This window comes from Entelurus aequoreus, linkage group LG10 (genome assembly GCF_033978785.1).
Source record: "Entelurus aequoreus isolate RoL-2023_Sb linkage group LG10, RoL_Eaeq_v1.1, whole genome shotgun sequence".
Classification (NCBI taxonomy): Eukaryota; Metazoa; Chordata; class Actinopteri; order Syngnathiformes; family Syngnathidae; genus Entelurus; species Entelurus aequoreus.
Window position 1 is genome coordinate 31,794,985 of NC_084740.1, and position 22,373 is coordinate 31,817,357.

The following is a 22,373-nucleotide window of genomic DNA, read 5'->3' on the forward strand; positions in this document are numbered from 1 at the left end:
CTATACTACTGTATTTTAATGTTGTCATTATGGTGGTACTTAATTAATACTTAGGTCTACTACACTACTGTAGTTCAATATCATTATGGTGGTACTTAATAAATACGTAGGTCTACTACACTACTGTATTTAATGTTGTCATTATGGTGGTACTTGATGAATACTTAGGTCTACTACACTAATGTATTTAATGTTTCTTCAGGATACCAGAGACCATCACCAACCTTGTCAAGGCATACTTTGAAGATCTGCAGCTCTGTTTTACCACGCCAGACTTCACCACCACTTGGCACCATATGGAGGTTGGAATAATGGCAGGGTGTACCATCTCCCCGTTGGCCTTCATCATGGCAATGGAAGTCATTATGCGAGCATCCAAGTGGGTAGTGGGTGGCGAACAGCTGAATTCGGGAATCCGCCTACCTCCTCTCAGGGCCTATATGGATGACATGACAACCATAACATAGTTGTTATGGTTGCTGCACCAGGCGCTACTAGGGAAGCTTCATGAGAACATCACTGGGGCCAGAATGAAATTCAAGGCCTCAAAATCAAGAAGCATCTCCATCATCAGAGGCAAACTGACAGAACGAAGGTTTCTCATTGGTGATGAACCCATTCCAACTGTGTCAGAGAAGCCAATTAAGAGCCTGGGAAGGTGGTATGACTCAAATCTGAAGGACACTGGGCAAGCAGACAAGCTAAGGCAAGAAGTCACCAAAGGTCTGAAGAACATTGACGTCAGGCCATAAAGGAAACACGCGAGTGGCAGAGCGGAGCAGCCAGTGGTTCTGGCTAAAGAGGAAAGACCCCAAAATAAATCATTACTGCCTGGAAAGCTGAAAATCTGGTGCATCCAGTTCGGGTTACTACCCCGCCTCATGTGGCCACCAACCATGTACGGTATCTCCCTCACCAGAGTGGAGAAAATGGAAAGAACAATCAGGTCTTACGTTAGAAAGTGGCTAGGTGTCCCTCGATGCCTGAGCAGCATCGGCCTGTATGGTCATGGATTACTCGAACTGCCTCTCTCTAGCCTGACAGAGGAGTTCAAATGCTCCAAAGTGAGGCTCGAGATGACCCTAACAGAGTCAAAGGATATTGTGGTCCGAGCTGCTGCCCCAAATCTGACAGCAGGAAAGAAGTGGTCAGCTAATAACGCAGTACAGCAGGCAAAATCTGCTCTTCACCACGCTGACATCATGGGCCAAGTCCAGCATGGAAAAGCCGGTTTGTGACTTGGAGAGACACGACCTTCCTGGAACAAGGCATCCTCTGCTGAGGTCCGTCGACAGGAAGAGTCGACTAGATATGCCAAGGCTGTGGCGCAAGCTAAGCAGGGCCAGTGGACAAGGTGGGAAGGGGTGGAGAAACGGAAGATCAGCTGGAGGGACATATGGGAGATGGAATCGAGTAGGGTAAGTTTCCTACTTCGAACAACCTATGATGTCCTTCCCACCCCCAAAAACCTCAACCAATGGCTGGGTGAAGATCCATCATGCACCCTGTGCTCAACACCAGCTACACTCAGACACATCCTCACTGTGTGTAAAGTGAGCCTCTCCCAAGGACGATACACCTGGAGACACAACGAAGTACTCAAATGCTTGGCAGCAACCCTGGAAAGCAGGAGAACAACCTTGCCACCCAGGACACCCAACCTGAATATGCCAGTTATTTTTGTTAGAGAGGGGGGACGAAGGCAAGGAAAGACACCATCAAGGCCCAGGTTGGGACAGCTAGAGGTAGCCTGGGGACTGGCAGATGCTGGTGGATGTGTATAAGAAACTCATCGTTCCACCAGAGATAGCAATTACTAACTTGCGGCCTGACCTAGTCCTGTGGTCCAACTGCCAGCACATCGTGTACTTCGTTAAACTCACAGTCCCTTGGGAGGATGCGGTGGAGGAAGCTTTTGAAAGGAAAAAGCTCCGGTATGCAAAGCTCGCTGCAGAGGCTGAACGGCGAGGCTGGAGAACACAAGTCTGCCCTGTAGAAGTTGGATGTCGGGGCTTTGTGGCAACATCAACAATAAGGCTGAGGAGGGACCTGGGAGTTGGCGGTCAAGCTCTACGTCAGGCCATAAAGGAAACATTGCGGGTGGCAGAGCGGAGCAGCCAGTGGCTCTGGCTAAAGAGGAAATACCCCAAAATAAATCATTACTCATGTTGGGCAGATGCAGAGGGGGGGAGCTTCTGGGACGCCAGAATGCACCGCTGAACCTACTTGAGGCGTCGTGGGCCCAGTCAGCGAAACGTCCATGAGAGTAGGAGCCCACTTGAAAACCCTAATGATGCGTCTGCCCAGCCTGCAGCAACATAGATAATAAGTCAGTGTCTTTTAGTCTTCAACACGGGAGGTAGGAGGTGGCACTCAGGATTTTTAACATCTTGCCCTGTGTATTTGGAAACATGTATTTTAATGTTGTCATTATGGTGGTACTTAATTAATACTTAGGTCTACTACACTACTGTATATAAAGATGTCATTATGGTGGTACTTAATGAATACTTAGGTCTACTACACTACTGTATTTTTATGTTGTCATTATGGTGGTACTTAATGAATGCTTAGGTCTACTATATTATTGTATTTAATATTGTCATCCTGGTGGTACTTAATGAATACTTAGGTGTACTACACTACTGTATTTAACGTTGTCATTAAGGTAGTACTTAATGAATACTTAGGTCTACTACAGTACTGTATATAAAGTTGTCATTATGGTGGTACTTAATGTATACTTAGGTCTAATACACTACTGTATTTTTATGTTGTCATTATGGTGGTACTGATGAATGCTTAGGTCTACTATACTACTGTATTTAATATTGTCATCCTGGTGGTACTTAATGAATACTTAGGTCTACTACACTACTGTATTTTAATGTTGTCGTTATGATGGTACTTAATGAATACTTAGGTCACTACACTACTGTATTTTAATGTTGTCATTATGGTGGTACTTAATGAATGCTTAGGTCTACTATACTACTGTATTAGATATTGTCATCCTGGTGGTACTTAATGAATACTTAGGTGTACTACACTACTGTATTTAACGTTGTCATTAAGGTGGTACTTAATGAATACTTAGGTCTACTACAGTACTGTATATAAACTTGTCATTATGGTGGTACTTAATGAATACTTAGGTCTACTACACTACTGTATTTTTATGTTGTCATTATGGTGGTACTGCATATTAGGCTAATATTGCTAATTTAGACACTTACATCATGTGTTGTCTTCATTATAACACTTATATAAGACATTTAAAGTCATTTTGATAGTAGGCTAATATAGACACTTACATCATGTGTTGTCTTCATTATTTTAATTTTGTTGCGGCCCTAGACGGATTACTTTTTTGTATATGTGGTCCACATTGGCTCTTTCAACATTTTGGGTTGCCGACCCCTGGTTTAGTGCCTCGACATTTTGTGTCTTAGTTCACCTTCCTCATTTCCTTGGACATCACTTGTATCTCTCAGAGTTCCTGGTTCAACACCCTATCTGAGGCGACACAAGTCCTGTTTTTCCGCCCACTCGGTGGTTCAAGTTTGGCCGTTAGCGTCGTCTTGCTGGGGGATGGATGGAGTAGCAGTAACCAGCGCTCGTGAGATCGTTTTCTTATTTGGCCCAGATGAAAAGTTCCAACATGTTCCTCAGTGTCATGTCTGTTGATCATGTTTTTGTTTTGGCCATGTGTTGTTTGTTTTTTGGACTCGTTTTAGTTCCTGGTTGCACTTCCTTGTTTGTTTGTTTTCATAGCAACTCATTAGTTTTCACCTGTCCTGTCACGCACCTGTTTCACGTTTTGAGTCACGCACCTGTTTTCACTGATCATGTCACTATTTAAATCTGTCTGTTTCTGTTGTTCGTCCTGGCGACCTCACATTTGTTCATCACTCTGCTTCATGTCATGTTCACAGTTCCTTGTCAAGTAAGTTTTGTTTATTAATGCCACAGTTAGTGTTTTTGTTTCATTGTTCATAGTTTCTGCCTTTGTGCAAGTTTTGTTTTCATAGTCAAGTTTTTACCTCCGCTGGGAGCGCCTTTTGTTTATACCCTTTTGAGTGTTAAAATTAAATAATGTATTTAAATTCACGTCTCGCACGCGCCAATTTTCCGTTGCCTTCCGGAGAAACAAAACCCCAGGACCAAGTCTTGACAGTAGGTCGCCAGCATAAGAGTTTCTTCGCACGAAAGTTGGACAGTTTTGACGAGGCAGCGAGGGAGGTCCTCCGCGCCATGGAGGAGGGAACGCTGCGCTACTCCTCCGTGGAGCACAGAGACTCCATTTGGTCCGAGGACAGCGCTGCGTCACCGCTCCCGACGAAGGACGTCAGGGAGGGCTTCATCAAGCAGAGAGGACACGTCACTCCCGCTGGCTCCTCCCACTCCAGGCGGAAGCAGGCTGCTGCCAGCCCCGCAGCTTAAGGTTGACATCACAGATCAAGGTTGTTTTTTTTCTGAACTCTTTTTCTTTTGATCACCCACCTCCAGCAATAGACCCTAATCCCATGACCATGATAAAACACTACCAAAATATGATTTTGAACATTTGAGCTAATCAGTCACAGTCACCCAGATTTCATGCCCCGCCCCCAAGACTCAAACCCCGCCCCCGTCACAAAATGTTCCTTTTTATCCGCCCACACAACTCCAGGTGGGGGATAAGGAAATACTTTTGGGACAATTTAAAGGGGAAGATTCTGCCCCCCCCTCCTGACCTCCCTCCACCCACCCCAAAAGACGGTTCCAGACCGCGGGGAGCGCGTCTGGGATCCGCTCCTTGAGGGGGGGGGGGGCTAGGGCTGGGGACTGTTCAGGTGGGGTCGCTCTTCCTCATGCCATGCCACAGCCTCAAGCACGACCGCCACCACCAGTTCTTTGGTCTGCCAAGCCACAGCCTCCAGCTCAGCCACCACCACCAGTCTTTCATCACGCCAAGCCACAGCCACCAGCACGGCCGCCAAAATATAGGATTATGGATCATCATTTGTTCCAAAATAATTGTTGTCTCTCATGAAGTCTACCATGAGTAAGTAGTAGGTTTGTTGTTGTTGTTGTTGAAAAACAAACGTTGTGATGCGTTTATCAAATTAATTTGTTGCCATATGCTTAAAATGAACAAAATACATAAATAATAAATTTTATGAATGTGCCTGTTACTGCATCACATTTGTATTTACAGTGTATATATTTTTATGTTTTTTTTAGAGCGCATTATAGGTGGAATACAGCGAATCCCATTACCTGCATTGTTAGTTGAGTCTTGCTAGCGCCCATTTACGAGTTACAATGCATAAAATAAGAAAACACATGTTTTCTTGTCTTACATAAGGATTGTGATTGATAGACAAAATTACAAAAAAGTGCACTTTTTTTTGCAGTTTAAAATGTAAAAAATAGACTAGTTCGTGGTGGCTAGCAATGTTGCTAATAGGAGCAAGCTATTCTATCTCTAAATCACTTTAAAAATGCATTCAAAAACCGCCACTAGTAAATCATTCACGTTCTTAACTTATGTAATAACCAAACTGTAGCGACATTGTTATTGTAAGAGCGAACACTGAAGAACTATTTTTCTAGTGTACTAACACATCGGCGTGCTAAGGTATTAGCCGTAAAAGCTAGCTACGGCAAGAGATATGCTAGCTTCTGCGACAGCACGAACTGCGTTTGAGTTTGTAATGCACAATCAGACACCAATCTGTACTGACTGAAAAACATGAACAATCCTATTACAGTATCTGTTAAGTATTAGCCCACATTTCATGTTTTGTTTGTACACAGCGAGCCAGACAGCGTATGGACTGTAGTTGTTATAACGCACATGACGTGCTGCGTGTATCATGATCATTATAAAGTGTGACTCACTTGATGGACAGTTGTGCTTTGGTCCAGCTGGCCGGGGACGTTTTTTCCGGATTATTTGGTTAAGCACTCAATTTATGTTGAAATAGCTTGTCTCCAAATTTCACATTTGCAGCTTTGAGTCATGCCGACCTCACTCTCTCAGCTTCCGTCTGCTCCAATGTCTCACCCTCTTCTCAGTACTGGCTTCTCTAAGCAGCAGTTCCTTCTTAATTCATTCAGCTTCAAAATATAAGGTTGTGAATCATCATTTGTCAAAAAATAGTCGTCTTTGTTGTCTATTACAAAGTCTACCATGATTTGAACACACTCGTGTTTGAATCCGGAAGTAGGAACATAAGTTGTTGCCGGAAGTCGAATGTCTGCTGCTATGAAAACAGAAATCGATGCGTGAAAGAAGTGATTAAAATGATTAAAATACGGTAAATATTGTACATATTACATACTGTTATGAACATGTCTGTTACTACATTATGTATAGTGTACTGGCTTCATGAAACCTTTTCACTTTCCAGTTAGTTAAACACCCCCACACAAGAAGTCGCAGACGTCAGGATGAGTTGGACCCGTTTTTATATGGCAGGTGTGAAACTATAACAAACAGATACAGTATAGGTGCATCAGTATACACAAATAATGCAGCAATTATTAATTAAAGCTTAACATAAATCATATACTGTCTCATTACATTGATATGAGCCAAAATAATGCATTCAAAATAAGACTTGTAAATAGTTCCCTAAACATTAAATGAACTACTTAAATGTACTACTTTCTAACATATATTCCATCTACACATCATTTTTTAATGCAATACTCACAGGGAATGCTTTTATGAACTCTAACACAGCTACAGAACAGAACAACATGCCGTCTCCGTGGTCTGAATCACATTACGTCATCATCTCTGCGCAGCATGGCCAGGACACTCACTTCCTGATTCTCTTAAAGAGCCAGTGCACACAATACTAATGGCAGAGCCAGAACACTCCCCGTCTGGCATCCTATGGATACCACAAATAAACAAACTTAAACATCACCGGATAACAGAAAAACCAATTCTGATATGGGTCTAAAATAAGTCTTGACAGTCCCTTGGTTAGCGACTCTAACCTCAACCTTTCTCACGGTTCCATCGACACTGGGAACTGTCTTTGCAATGACGCCCATTGGCCACTCATTTCTTCTTGTTTGTTCGTCCTTAAGGAGTACTACATCCCCTTCTTTAATGTCAGTCCTTTTGTGGTGCCATTTCTGACGAGATTGGAGGCTGCTGAGATACTCCTTTTGCCACCTGCTCCAGAAGTTGTCTGCGAGGAACTGAACACGCTTCCAGTGGCTCTTCAGCATCTCCTTCTGGTCGATGTTGTCACAGATTGGAGGAACAGCATGCGTTTTTTGTGTGAGCAGCATAGCAGGGCTTAGAATGAAAGGATGCTCTGGGTCTGATGAGACTGGTATTAGCGGGCGGGCATTCATTATGGCCGTGACTTCTGCAAGAAATGTAGTCAGTATTTCATGGGTAAGTTGGGCACGACCAGCTTGCAGCAACATGTTGTCCAGAATGCGCCTCGCCAGGCCGATCATACGTTCCCATACTCCACCCATATGGGATGAATGGGGTGGGTTGAATACCCATGTACACTTGTGTTCCTGTAAATATTGTTGCACTTTGTTCTCGTCTGGCACTGACGTTGTGATCTCTTTGTGAGCACCAATAAAATTAGTGCCACAGTCGGAGCGCAGCTGTTTAGCAGGACCTCTCAGCGCAAAAAAGCGCCTCAGTGCATTGATAAAACTTGATGAGCTCATCTCCTCCACAACTTCAATGTGAACAGCCCTTGTGCACAAGCAGGTAAAGAGTACTGCCCACCGTTTGCTGTTAGCCTGTCCTCCTCTTGTACGCCTTGTGAATACTTCCCATGGGCCAAAAATGTCCAAGCCCACATAAGAAAAGGGGGGCTCTAGCCGAAGTCGGTCTACTGGCAGGTCACTCATTATTTGCTCCTCAAACTTTCCTCTCAGTTTCTTGCATGTAACACACTTGTTTATAACTTTGCCAATGCACCTTTTTGCACCTACAATCCACAGGCCACTTTCTCTGACCGCCCCTTCGGTAAAGTGTCTCCCTTGGTGGTTAACCTTTTCATGGTGATGTCGCACAAGGAGGGTGGTTATGTAGTTGGTGCCTGGTAATATAATAGGATTAATTTCTTTTGCTTCTAAGCCTGAGCGAATAATGCGACCACCGACTCTCAATAGGCTGTCATTTCCAATGATGGGGTTAAGCTTTATGAGCGGGCTGTGTTTGGAAAGATTTTGTTTTGCTGAAATGCATTTGATCTCATCTGCATACGTTTCTTGCTGAACATTTTTCATCATAATGTTCTCAGCTTGCTCTAACAGTTCACATGTAATGGCTGTTTTACAGATATGCCAACCATTACAGTCTTTGTTTGTTTTGGAAGAGGAGAAGCATTGTGCTACGTGAATCAGGTTTGCTACAGTTCTTTTCAGTGATTTCCATGAGGAAAAGCGTTCCCAGCGTTTTGTGTCTAACACGGTTTTTGTAGTGTTTGTGCAGAGGGTTCTTACCTCTGGGCGCACCTCTGCATCACTGTCTGGCTCCAGTAGCTCATACAGATGTTGCTCTGGCTGGATGTCTGAAGAGCACTGTAGGAAGGCCGGCCCTGTGAACCATGACGTTTTCTGCAACTCTGAAGCTGGGACAGCGCGTGAGCCGTGGTCAGCAGGATTTTGATCCGTTGCGACGAAGTGCCATTGCTCAGGTGTTGTTGACTCTCTGATGCGTCGAACACGGTTGTTTACATAGACGTAGAAGCGCCTTGACTGGTTGTTGATATAGCCCAGGACCACCTTGCTATCTGTGTAGAAGCCAATTTTGTCTATTTGATGGTCAATCTCATCGCTTATCACTTCTGCCATTTCCACAGCCATAACTGCGGCACAGAGTTCAAGCCTGGGGACAGTAAGCTCCGGCTGGGGGGTGAGTCGTGCCTTACCCAGAACAAAGCCAACTTCTGTTGTGCCATCAGCAGCGGTAACTTTAATATAAGCAACTGCACATATTGCTTTCATAGATGCGTCCGAAAAGATGCATAGTTCTACACATTTGGCTTGAGAAAGTGGGATGTTAGAGTATGTGCGCGGCATTTGGAGGTTACTGAGGCATTGTAGGGACTGCTGCCATTCTACCCATTTCCCTCTCATGTCCTCGGGCAGGGCTGAATCCCACTCTGTAGTGTGCAGCAAAAGTTCTCTCAAAAGGAGTCGTCCTTGGATGATGACTGGAGACAGAAACCCTAGCGGGTCAAATACACTGTTTACTGTTGAAAGGACCCCTCTGCGTGTGTAGGGTTTATCTGTATGGGGGATGTGAAAGGTGAAATAGTCTGACATTATGTTCCATTTTATGCCAAGGCTTCGCTGATCAGGAAGGTCGTCCTTGAACAGGTCCAAATCCTGGAGATCTTTGGCACGGTCCTCCACTGGAAAAGCATCCATCACCTCAACTTTGTTGGAGGCTATTTTGAGGAACCGGAGATTTGAGGCTGCTAGCATTTCTTGTGTTCTTTTGACAAGATTGATGGCGCCTTGCTCAGTGGGAACAGACTTCAAGGCATCATCCACATAAAAGTCTCTTTCAACAAACTGACGCACATCTGCCCCGTATTTTTCCTCTCCTTGTTGTGCAGCTCTTCTTAGCCCATAGGTTGCTACTGCAGGGGAGGGGCTATTGCCAAAAACATGGACGCACATTCTGTAGTCCACTATGTCATTTTTGGGGTTGTTGTCTTTGTGCCACACAAATCTTAAAACATCTCTACAGTCCTCTCTTACTAGAAAGCAGTAAAACATCTGCTGAATGTCTGCGGTTATTGCAACTTTATGCTTCCTAAACCTCACCAGTACACCCAATAGACTGTTGTTTAGGTTAGGCCCTGAGAGTAACGCATCATTAAGTGACATACCTTCAAACTGTGCGCTGGAGTCAAATACCACTCTTATCTGCGATTTTTTCTGTGGATGGTAGACTCCGAAAAAGGGCAAATACCAATACTCTTTGTTTTTCTGTACTGGGGGTGCAAGCTCAGCATGTCCATTGTCCTTCATCTTTTGCATAAAGTCTGTGAGGTGGGACTGCATTTCTGGGTTTTTTATGAGTGTGCGTTGCAGTGACTTGAGGCGACTAACTGCATACTGGCGGTTGTTTGGTAGTATTTTCCTTGGCTCACGAAAAGGTAGTGGGGCCACCCAGCTCTTTGACTCATTTTGTGTGAACTCATTGTCCATAATTTTGAGGAATAACAGATCCTCCATCGAAGGTGCAAGCTTGTTGTCATTTTTAGTCTGACAGAAAACATCTCTTCCAAAGCTTACGTTGCTTGCATTTTCTTTCATTTTTGTGCTACTGAGAGCTAGCTGTCGATCTGGAAGATTAGTCTCTGATTTGATAGTGAAGTGATTTTCACAAGGAGGAAAATGAGTGGGCCTCCCATTTGCTAGAACGTGAGTCTTTAAACTGGTGACCTCTGAAGGCTTATGAGTGCTGCCCAAGCAAACTTCTCCCACTATCACCCAGCCTAGATCCAGCCTCTGTGCATATGGTGCATTGTGTGTTCCATTGATTTGACTGCGCACTTTATGGACTCTTAGAATGTCTCTTCCGAGTAATAGAAAAATCTCAGCACTGTCATCTAGAGGTGGTATTTTGTGTGCAATACGTTCGAGATGAGGATGACCTTGTGCAGCGGCTGGAGTGGGAATTTCCTCTCTTTTGTTTGGTATCATGTTACACTCGATCAACATTGGTAGCTGTATTGCAGTGGCGCCATCTATGGACTCTATGACGTAACCAGAGGCTCTGCGACCAGCTGTGAGACCTACACCAGAACAGGTCTGCAGAGTGTATGGCGCTGCCAGGCTGTTAACTTTGAACATATCGAAAAACTCAGAGCGTGCCAATGACAAGTTACTCTGGTCGTCCAACATGGCGTACATTCTTTTGCTCTTGCTGCGGTCATTAGCTGGGTAAACACTGACCAGGCATATTTTAGAACATGACTTTCCTAAAAAGCCCTCCCCACATACCTCAGTGCAACTTGCAACGACTGTTTCCTCCTGCCCATCTTCTTGCTCCCCGCCGTGATATGCTGGAGGTAAGGAAGACCTGAGAGGAAGGGAAGGTGAGTCTGGATGCAAGGCAGAAGGGTGCTTGTCAGAGTCACATTCAGAACATTTAACTGCTGCTTCACAGTTACGAGCCACATGTCTGGTAGATGCACAGCACTTGTAACATATATTATGTTGCTTTAACAGTCTCTTCCTTTGTTGTAGAGGTTTTTCCTTAAAACTTCTACAATGTTGTAGTGCATGAGGTCTGTTATGTACAGGACACCATTTGTCTGGTTCATTAGTGGGTGTGGCCGTTACGCTTGTTTTATGCACTGAAACTGTTCTGCGGTTGTTACTGTAATTTTCTCCAAATCTGTCCTTTTTTACTCCGCTGATGAATGATGGCTGGATATGGAAGCTTGGGTCGTTGCGTGCCTTTGCTTGTGTCTGAATAAACTGCAGAAAGAAGGTAAAAGGAGGAAAAATTACTTTATATTCCTGTTTGTAGCGCGAACCTTCCATCATCCATCTGTCCTGTAGTCCATACGGCAATTTTTCCACGATTGGAGCGATGCCTCTTGCCGTATCAAGATAGGACAGTCCATGTAAATATCCTTCTTGCATTGCTGAATTGATTTCCAACAGTAAATCGCTTAGCTCTCTTAGTTTTAGGTGATCTTTTGGCCCTATTTTGGGGAACTGGTCAAGTTTTGCAAAAAGAGCGCCCTCTATGGCCTCTGGCGAACCATAGGTCTCTTCTAGCCTGTCCCAGATGAGTTGTAATGCAGCTGGTGATTTATTTATATTCACTGCTCTGATACGACGTGCATGTTTAACTGACTCTGGGCCCAGTGATTTAATCAGGAGGTCAATTTCTTCCCCAGCTTTAAGATCAAGACTCTCGGTAGCGTTAGTGAATGATGATTTCCAAGCTAAATAATATTCTGGTTTGTCATCAAACTTTGTGAGCTCAGACGTTAACAACTGACTCCTTACTAGATATTTAGCAAGTTCATTAGTGTCATTAGAATGATATTGAGCGGGTGAGTAATACCGGTTGCGGACAGTAGAGGGCGTTGTATACATAGGAATATTATGGGCACTGTTTTCTGGGGGTCTTTGGGGCTGATAGTCTTTTGAGACTGTGGGTACAGATTCCTGTTGCCTATCTGATTCCTTAATTTTTACTTTGTTCTTCCTTTCATCTAGTTTAATGTCCTTTGTGTTTATTTCACGTGGCTCTTTATCACTGGGCTCAATGCTGGGCTCACTGTGTTTTCTTATGTATTCAGCTGTCCGCTCATGGGCGCTTTGGAGTGAGGGCAGATGAATATAATGTTCCACTGTCGTTTCCAATCTTGCAGCAGCGTCCTCCATCACTGCTGCTTCGGCGGCGGCAGCTTGTGCTTCACCTTCTTTCTCGAGTGCATGGAGTGTTGCTTCCAATCTAGCTTTTTCTAGTTTAATTTCTATTTCTTTCTTTGCAAATGCAGCTCTGGCCTGGGCAGCTTCTGCTTTTGCTCGTGCTGTGGCAGCTGCTAACGTTAGACTTGCGGCAGACGATCTGCTTCCGGACGATCTGCTTGCCCGGGAAACCGTAGATTCAGCGTTCTCCATTGTTCGTGTTGATGGACTCACTATGCCTTTACGCTGACTTAACAACGTCTGTCGTGCTGGTCTGAAAACAGCGTATGACAGTGCAGCCTGGGGTTCAGCAGTTCATCGAAAAGTGTCCCTTTTCACTGTACTGGCTTCATGAAACCTTTTCACTTTCCAGTTAGTTAAACACCCCCACACAAGAAGTCGCAGACGTCAGGATGAGTTGGACCCGTTTTTATATGGCAGGTGTGAAACTATAACAAACAGATACAGTATAGGTGCATCAGTATACACAAATAATGCAGCAATTATTAATTAAAGCTTAACATAAATCATATACTGTCTCATTACATTGATATGAGCCAAAATAATGCATTCAAAATAAGACTTGTAAATAGTTCCCTAAACATTAAATGAACTACTTAAATGTACTACTTTCTAACATATATTCCATCTACACATCATTTTTTAATGCAATACTCACAGGGAATGCTTTTATGAACTCTAACACAGCTACAGAACAGAACAACATGCCGTCTCCGTGGTCTGAATCACATTACGTCATCATCTCTGCGCAGCATGGCCAGGACACTCACTTCCTGATTCTCTTAAAGAGCCAGTGCACACAATACTAATGGCAGAGCCAGAACATATAGACTTGCAGTGTTTATATAAAACATTGATGGAGGGTTTTGAAGTTGTTTTAGAGGGCTTTGAAGGCTACAACGATGACTTCCATTAGCCGCATCTTGCAAGCGTTTTTATAATTTTTAATAATTTCTTAAATCTTGTCTCTCATAATGATTGTGAACGATAGGCAAAATTCCAAAAAAGTGTGGTTCCCCTTGAAGTACGGTAACACATCTTCGGTCGCTATAAGGTATAGAGATAGGATGAATTTGTATCCAACTAAAACTATAACATTAACATGAGCTATTCTGCCTAAAAGGCGCTGTCAAAAACATCCGTCAACTTTTTATGTACATGCTGTAAGTATATACTGTATGTAGTGTAGTAATAGGCACATTTATAATAACATGTTATATTTATGTATTTTGCTCATTTTAAGCATACGGCGGCGCATTAATTTCACAAGGCATCACAACGTTCACTATTTATTTCAACAACAACTACACTACTAATCATGGCAGACTTCATGAGAGACAACGACGACTGCTTTTTGGACAAATGATGATCCATAATATTATATTTTTAGCCTGAATTTAAGCAGGATGAGCAACACGTTATAGAAGGTGTGTGCAAAACGGATCCAGCAAGTAGCACAATTGCTAAGTGCTAAAGAAGAAATGCAAACTATGAACATAATAAAACAACCACTTACTGTACAAAGTCTGCTCTCACTGGGATGCCGACTGATGGGATGTTTATATCTTCCCGTTTGGATGATGGATTAATCATTATCCTCACGCAGGTAAAAAAAAAAAAAAATTACTGCAAAAGAGTGTTTTTTTCGTGTCTTTCTCTCCATCTTCGGTTGTAAGTTGAATGTCAAAATTGACCAACTTCTTGGTTAATGGCCACAGCTATTCAGGTGAGAGGCATGATTTATAATGTTGAATTAACTTTCACCAACTTAGAGGCGAAGCAGCATTAGCTCAATATGCCAACACTGTAGCTGCATAAGCTAGTTACTCTCTGTGGTCACGGCGATGCCAAAAATAGTTTGTCTGCATTAGTACTTATAATAACAATACCGCAAATACTTGGTTAATATTCAGGTCACGACATGTAAATGGCGCATTGTTGGCGGTTTTTGGATGTTTGTTTAGAGGACTTTGTCAGGTTCAAACACTGATGACATCTATTAAACAAGACAAGAAGCAAATAATTAAATAGAGACAGAGTTAAATTTGGCTCAAATTGAGGAGAGACGCCTGGACACTGTACCCTTTTACAGTGTCTCTACAGTGTCTCAACACCCTCTGACGAAAGATTGTACGCCAACTCTTTTATTTGGACTTTCCCTGGGTACATGGCAACAGCTGTTTCTAAGGGACGTGGGTCGTAAACAGCCATCGCCTTTGATTACAACAGTTCAAAGAAAAGGTCGTAAAACAGTTCACAGAAATGGTCGCCTTGAGGGGAGTCAGGCCCTGCTTCCTCTCCGCTTTGTAGTTCTTGGGTCACGACAGTATCTTTCTGTTGATTACAATACATGAAAGAAACAGAACACCTTCATGTTGCTCCCCATCCTACACAGTGGAGTTTTACAAGCGTTTTGATTGGTAGGATTAAAGACAGCTTTTGTCCTACAACAATACATCATCCCACTACCATCTGGGCGCAGGTACAGAACTATCAAATTCCGGAGGGCCCGCCTCGGGAAAAGCCTTATACCTGCAGCTATAGCCGCCCTAAACAGCAAGCCCGGCCTACCTGTCTGACAAGCCTGTAAATGTGTGTTGGTCATGTATGATGTCTTTTTGTTACTTTTGTTCGTGATGTGTAATGTCTATTGTTTAAATGTACGGCAGTGAAAATGAATTTCCCCAACGGGGACCAATACATCTAAATCAATCAATCCTCTCGCCGGGAACTCAATGTAACACAAAGTTTTGTGATAACTTAGATACAATTATTCTAACAGGCTTTATGTGCGCAATAGGATTAGCTACATTGTTAGCCACCTCGTTGCCGAATATTACAAATCAGAATACATAAAAAATGTGCTCTCGTCTTTAGGGTTGGGTATCGAGTATTGAGTATCGATTGGAACCGGGACTAACTTTCCGATTCTCCCGGTATCGTTCAAAAGTTTAAATTTCGATTCCTATTTTCGATACCCAGTCCGCCGACCGGGAAAAAAAAAAAAAAAAAAAAAAAGGCCGAACCGGAAGAAGAAGCCGCTGAGCACCAACGAAGAAGCGCCCACCACCGGAAGTGTTAGCATAGCCGAGCGAGTCAGTCAAGCTCAAGCATGGATAGCGGGCGTCGGCGGTCGAAAGTGTGGCTTTACTTTACAAAAAAAATGAAATAACCGCGAAATAACAGAGCTACATGTCCATCAAGAAACGAGTGGAGAGAGAGCTGCAGATGTACCAGGACGTTCCACCGATACTTATGTCTGACGACCCTGCTGCATGGTGGTGGTCCGGTGGAACCAACAAAAGACTTATCCTTTGCTGTCAGATCGCGCTTTCTCCTATTTATGCATTCAAGCTTCTTCCACACCCAGCGAACGTGTATTTTCCACAGCAGGAGACACTATCTGTCCAGAACGCTCACGCATCCTGCCTGAGAAGACGGATATGGTCATTTTCCTAAACAAGAACTGTCTCTGATTTTATACTGTACCTGCTGCTAATCTGGACTGGGTTTTGCAAGTTGTTTCTTATTGTTTATTTGCTTTTCTGCACCAGGTTAGCCCATCAGTGGGAGCACGGTAACATTTTTAAGTACCTGCAGCATCATACACTTGTGTGTGTAAATGTGTTTTCATGAGGTTTTCAAAAATAAAGCTCTCTTGAGGAAAGTGTACCCCTGGGAAAATGTATTCATAATTTATAATATTTATATTCAAGTTCATAGATTTGATATTTATATTCTAGTTGAAAACAGCCCTGTGAGGAATTTATAGTAAAGTTCATAAAAAGTTAATAGAATTAAAATAGATGGAGAATGTCAGACTATTTCATTCAGAAAGACTGTAGGTAAGCTAGCTCATTTAAAATATCCTAAACTTTTTTTTGACCCTGCCTCTTAAAAGAATCGGAACTGAGAATCGTCAGGAATCGGAATCGAAACAAAGAACCGGAATCGGAATCGGAATCGTTCGAATTCAAACGATACCCAACCCTACTCGTCTTACATCGGGATTGTGAATTATAAGCAAAATTCCCCCCCCAAAAGTGCAGTTCCCCTTTAAGAATGTTGCGTTGCACAAAAGAAATGGCAAAAGTGGGGGAAAAAACCTGGATTAGTTAAGAAGTTTTAACGAACAAACAATAAAGGCGCCAATAATCATGCTGTGTTGAGAAATATGCAGATGTTGGGCAATAGAATCAAAATACTTGATAAAAGCTCTGCTGGAGACGCTGCAATTAAGTCAGAATTAATTCATATCAGCAGAAAAGCAAGACTGATATTTAAACAGCAACATCATCTTCCATCATCGTAAACTTAATGCATCGGATCAGGGAGAAGCGCAAGGAAAAGATTCATGGCAGGAAAGAAGGAAAATAAAACCATCTTCATGCACAGAAGCTGTTTTCAATTTTATAATTTTTTTTTTTTCCTTTTTCTCAAATTTCCAACACGTGTTGAGATGTTGAGCATTGTTGCACTGGGAATGGTGCAAGGAGGCACAAAATAAACTTGCCGCTCAGATGTGTAATATAGAGCGTTGTCCATGTTGTAAACAAATATCTGTCAGCTTGATGGTAAAACAAACAAACTTTATTTAAATATGCTTCCAATGCTTTGTGGGTTAATAGAGAACACTGTAGTTACTATTTGTTACACATGTGCGTCTTGCGCAATAAGGTCACATGGCTGAATGAAGCTTCTGAAAACACATCTGTCATAATTATTTTTCTGGAAAAAAAATCACCTCTCTTTCTCACACATATCCTGGAATTAAAAAAAAAAAAAGTGCTTCCAAGACCTCCATACCATATTTGTTGTGTAATTAAAAGCTATAAATGTGTGGTGACTTGTAGGGGTGTAACGGTACACAAAAATTTTGGTTCGGTATGTACCTCGGTTTAGAGGTCACTGTTCGGTTTATTTTCGGTACAGTAAGAAAACAACAAAATATATATTTTTGGGTTATTTATTTACCAAATTTGCAAAATCTTCCACCAAAAATATGTTTCCTAGTGGAATATTTGATGTGAAGTAATGGGAACCTTGGATAGGTCAATAATTCATAATAACATTGATTTTGATTCAATATTATGTTTTGAGCAATGACAGTTTGAAAGAGAAAAAACAGCTTGGTTTTATTAGTCAACATTGCAACTTTTTCTAAATTACATTTAACCTTTAAGCTTTTTTATTTCATTTTTGTTATGTTTTTGTTTATTTTAATAGTATTTTTAGAATGTGCCGTGGGCCTTTGAAACATTAGCTTTGGGCCGCAAATGGCCTCCGGGGCACACTTTTGACACCCCTGCTATAGATAATAAAAAATTAAATGTGATAAATCTATGGATAATGCACGTTTATCATAACTCTCTCGCTCTCTCTGTCTCTGCCCCTCCCTCACGAATTCTGCTGCGCGCACAATTTGTTTTGTTTTTAACCCCTTCTTAACCCTGAACGTATATTGAAAATACACGCAACCCTAACTCAAAATGCCGGACATTTGAGGCATTTAAGAAACTCCGCCCTGACAGCTCCGCAAAAGAGGACATGTCCGGTGAAAAGAGGACGTATGGTCAGTCTATCGTAGCCCGCTAGCTGCTAGTATGCTGTGTGTTGTGCCTCAGTGTGCATTGTTTACACAACGTGCGTTACGCTACTTAATATGTCCGTGTGGAAACTCGTTCGGTACACCTTCGAACCGAACCGGAACCCCCGTACCGAAACGGTTCAATACAAATACACGTACCGTTACACCCCTAGTGACTTGTAGATTACCTTCATGTATCTCGCAAGGCATCTTTGGGTTGTGTTTGTTTGAATTTGAACAAAATGGCCAACCCGTTGTCACTGGTTGTGAAAGTTTTATTGTTTTTATCTTCTACTAATAACAGTATTTAATTCTGGCTACACTTGTGTGGTTTAAATATTACATTATATATACCGTATTTTCCGGCCTATAAGGCGCACTTAAAAATCCATTTTTTTTCTCAAAACTCGACAATGCGCCTTGTAACCCGCTGCACCTAATATAAGGAATAATTTTGGTCGAGCTTACCCACCTCGGAGCTATTTTATTTGGTACATGGTGTAATGGTAAGTGTGACCAGTAGATGACAGTCAAACATAAGAGATACGTGTAGGCTGCACTATGATGGGTCTCAAGTAAACAACACCAACATTTTAAACGTTCCATTAAAAATATAGAACATTACACACAGCGCTCAAAAATCTATCAAAATGTTTTAGTACGACTTTGGTAAGCTATAAAGCCGCACCGCTTGAAGGATTGTCGGCGCATTAAACATACGAGTATTATTATGGTGGTTGTATAAGGTAAGACATATTATAAGGCGTTTTGTTTCACAATATTATGCAAAAGCAACTTTTCTTACCTACTGGTACCTGCTGATCTGTGTTTGGGATCTGCATAAGTCCTGAAAAATTGCGCACGTCCGTGCCGACACCGTAGTCAATAAGCTTCTCTTTCTCTATCTTCTTGTTATAGGACATTAATCCTCCACTGCTGCCATTTCTAATATAAAGTAGTGTAAAGTTCTTACTTATATCTGTCAGTAAACTCGCCATGAAAGCGCTAAAACATACCGGTGTAGTGAGTTTACATTATTCACCCAAGGAACTTTAGTTATTAGAGTTCCGGTCGTACGGTTTTTGACGGGACACCTTTAAGGTGTGGTTGTTTCCGGATGAGGAGATGCTGCTCTGTTATTGATTTAAGTAAAGTCTGAATGTCATTAAAGTAGTTAGCTCCATCTTTTGACACTTCTTCCACTCCCGTCCTTTCACGCTACACCGCTTCAACAAAGATGACGGGGAGAAGACGCTGTCGAAGGTGAGCCACGTAAATAAGACCGCCCACAAAACGTCGCATCCTGAAGCGACTGTCAGAAAGTTACTTGAAGATGATCTGTAAAACATAATCTATGCAACATTTTGAACAAAGAACCATTACATGTTATGTAGACCACAAGGAAGTCTTTTACATTTAGAAAAAAATTATAATAATATCCATCCATTTTTTTCTACAGCTTTTCCCTTTTGGGGTCGCGGGGAGTGCTGGAGCCTATCTCAGCTGCATTCGGGCGGAAGGCGGGGTACACCCTGGACAAGTCACCACCTCATCGCAGAGGTGGCGATGAGGTATTATAATAATATGACTCCTTTAATGCGCCCTATAATCCGTTTAGGCGTCCTATAGACCAGTGGTTCTCAACCTTTTTTCAGTGATGTACCCCCTGTGAATTTTTTTTTAATTCAAGTACCCCCTAATCAGAGCAAAGCATTTTTGGTTGAAAAAAAGAGATAAAGAAGTAAAATACAGCACTATGTCATTAGTTTCTGATTTATTAAATTGTATAACAGTGCAAAATATTGCTAATTTGTAGTGGTCTTTCTTGAACTATTTGGAAAAAAAGATAGGTTTTTATTTATATTTATAAAGGATTTTTGAATTGTTGCTATTTTTAGAATATTTAAAAAAAATCTCACGTACCCCCATTTGAGAACCACTGCTATAGACCATTCATCGGCAGTGCGCCTTATAATCCGGTGCGCCCTATGGTCCAGAAAATACGGTATGCCCTTTGTTTTACTGCTTAGTTGGTCATGTTGTTTTTTATTTGAACAATGAATTTTTACACTTGTATGACATGATTACGGCAACAGTTTCATTTCCATTTTTGAAATCCGTACTAGTCAATCTTTGTCCCAGAATGGATTATGTTTGCCTTATGAGGTTTGACAGTATTCCAGGTGAATTGAAGACAAATTAGAGCAGCATGTCTAAGCTTTTTTCCGCTTAAAACCAAATACAGAAAAAATGGAAAAGTGCGGCGTAATCTTTACAAGTTTTTGTTTTTTGTTCGTAATTCCTTCCCAAAGGTCAGACGAAGAAGAAAACCAAAAACATTTCCACTTTTCTTTATCAAACTGCTGGCACGTGCAACTTTCTTTGGTCTCATGATGGCTCATTTGGAAGGCATGAGAGAAAAACTAAATGGACAGAGATGGAGACTGCCTGCCAACTTACTTGTTATTTTACTGCTGTGCTTTTACTTTACTTTACCAGCTACAGAATGTGGAAGTTGTGCCGTGCCCGAGAGGGTTATTTAATATTTTTGAAAGTAGAAAGAAATACAGAAAATATATTACAACTGTAGGTAGGGCTGGACGATTATGGCAAAAATAATAATCATAATTATTTTGGATCGATATTGAAATCACGATTAATAACACAATGATTAATTATTTGGAAGAAATTAGTTATAATTGTATCACCGAAATTTGAATATAATTGAAAAGAACAACCGTAGAGAAATTAGTAACGAACAAGTAAACAAAAATAGTAACAACCAAAAATTACAATAACAATAGCAATAGAAAAAATATAAATTAATTAATTTTATTCTAATTTAAAAACATTTTTTTACCTTTACACTCATTTTATCACCACAGAGTGTGTGATTTGTGTGTCATAAATACAATTTAATAAAATATTTGTTAAATAAATGCAAAAACCCTTACATGTATTGGTGCAATACATCTTTGGACAATTTAGACTAGTATTTTAAGTCCAAGCATAATCATTTTGTACAGTAAATGTATCAGTAAGTGCTTTGAGTACATTATGCTTATGTCAGGTACTTTTCTAAAACCTTTATTTTGTAAGTGTAGTCAGACTGGATGTTGTGCACAGCGCTGTTATTGTGAAGGGTGGGAAGTGTGCTGCTGTTCTGAGCTTGACGTTTGGAGAAGCGCTGTTAAAAAGGTCATATTATGATTTTTTTCCCCTACATTTAAACCACTTCTTTGTGGTCTACATAACATGTAATGGTGGTTCTTTGGTCAAAATGTTGCATAGATTATGTTTTACAGACCATCTTTAAAACGCTTTCTGACCGTCTCTCAGGACGTGCCGTTTTGTTCTGTGTTCTGTGTACTTTGTGAACACTTGTAGTTTGAACAGTCTCTTAAACTGAATCATATTGCTGCTTTGTTGGATTTCTAGCTAGCCCCCCCCCCCCCCCCAACCCCCCCCACCCCCCTACACACCTCAACCCCACCCCCCCAACCCCGCCCACCTCAACCTCCTCATGCTCTCTCCGGGAGAGCATGTCCCAAATTCCAAGCTGCTGTTTTGAGGCATGTTATAAAAAATAATGCACTTTGTGACTACAATAATAAATATGGCAGTGCCATATTGGCATTTTTTTCCATAACTTGAGTTGATTTATTTTGGAAAACCTTGTTACATTGTTTAATGCATCCAGCGGGGCATCACAACAAAATTAGGCATATTAATGTGTTAATTCCACGACTGTATATATCGGTATCGGTTGATATCGGAATCGGTAATTAAGAGTTGGACAATATCGGATATCTGCAAAAAAAACATTATCGGACATCTGTATAAATTATTTAATGTTTCTCTGCGGTCCGGTATTAAATGTGTCACGGACCGGTGGTTGGGGACCACTGCTTTAGGTGAATAAACCCCATGACTAAGCGTTTTGGAGGCGGCCAAACTGTCACACGAACACTAAAAGTGGACAAGCATCAACAGGTGGCGCAGCCGACCTACAGAAACAAATAGTTAGTCATTGGCCAAGGGCACATCAGGTCGCCGCTCGCGTATTTCATTTTAATGCACGTGATGTCAGCTCGCTAGCTGGCGACGTCACGCTCGGCTGCTGGCGGCGAGCCCGCGGGAATCTTCTCAGCTAGAGTACTAACTTGTTTTCTTACCAGCTGTGTGATTTAGGAATCTTTGAGCCAACATGCATGTTTGAGATCGGATCATATTTAGTTCATGTCTTCGGCGTAGTTGCGGATGAGGATGGGGACAAAGTGTTTTTCCAGACAAAAAAGAGCCTCTTTCATCTCTGGAAGTCGTTGGGAATAACTGGATCCCT

At 41.9% G+C, this 22,373-nt stretch overlaps 1 protein-coding gene across 2 annotated transcripts; it reads right to left on the reverse strand.

Annotated features, from left to right (window-relative positions):
* Positions 1-6,371: 6,371 nt before the first annotated feature.
* Positions 6,372-13,262, reverse strand: LOC133658461 (uncharacterized). Of its 2 annotated transcripts, XR_009827470.1 has the most exons (3): positions 13,103-13,262; positions 6,705-12,872; positions 6,372-6,474 (listed from the first exon to the last, which is right to left on the reverse strand). XR_009827470.1 is itself a non-coding variant. In XM_062060535.1 (2 exons), exon 2 carries the CDS (start codon positions 12,634-12,636, stop codon positions 6,913-6,915), a length of 5,724 nt encoding a protein of 1,907 aa, XP_061916519.1. In that variant the 5' UTR covers positions 12,637-12,872; positions 13,103-13,262; the 3' UTR covers positions 6,453-6,912. The 2 variants fall into 2 exon arrangements, 1 of the variants encoding a protein (XP_061916519.1); XM_062060535.1 differs by having other exon boundaries at positions 6,453-12,872.
* Between the last annotated feature and the right edge of the window lie 9,111 nt (positions 13,263-22,373).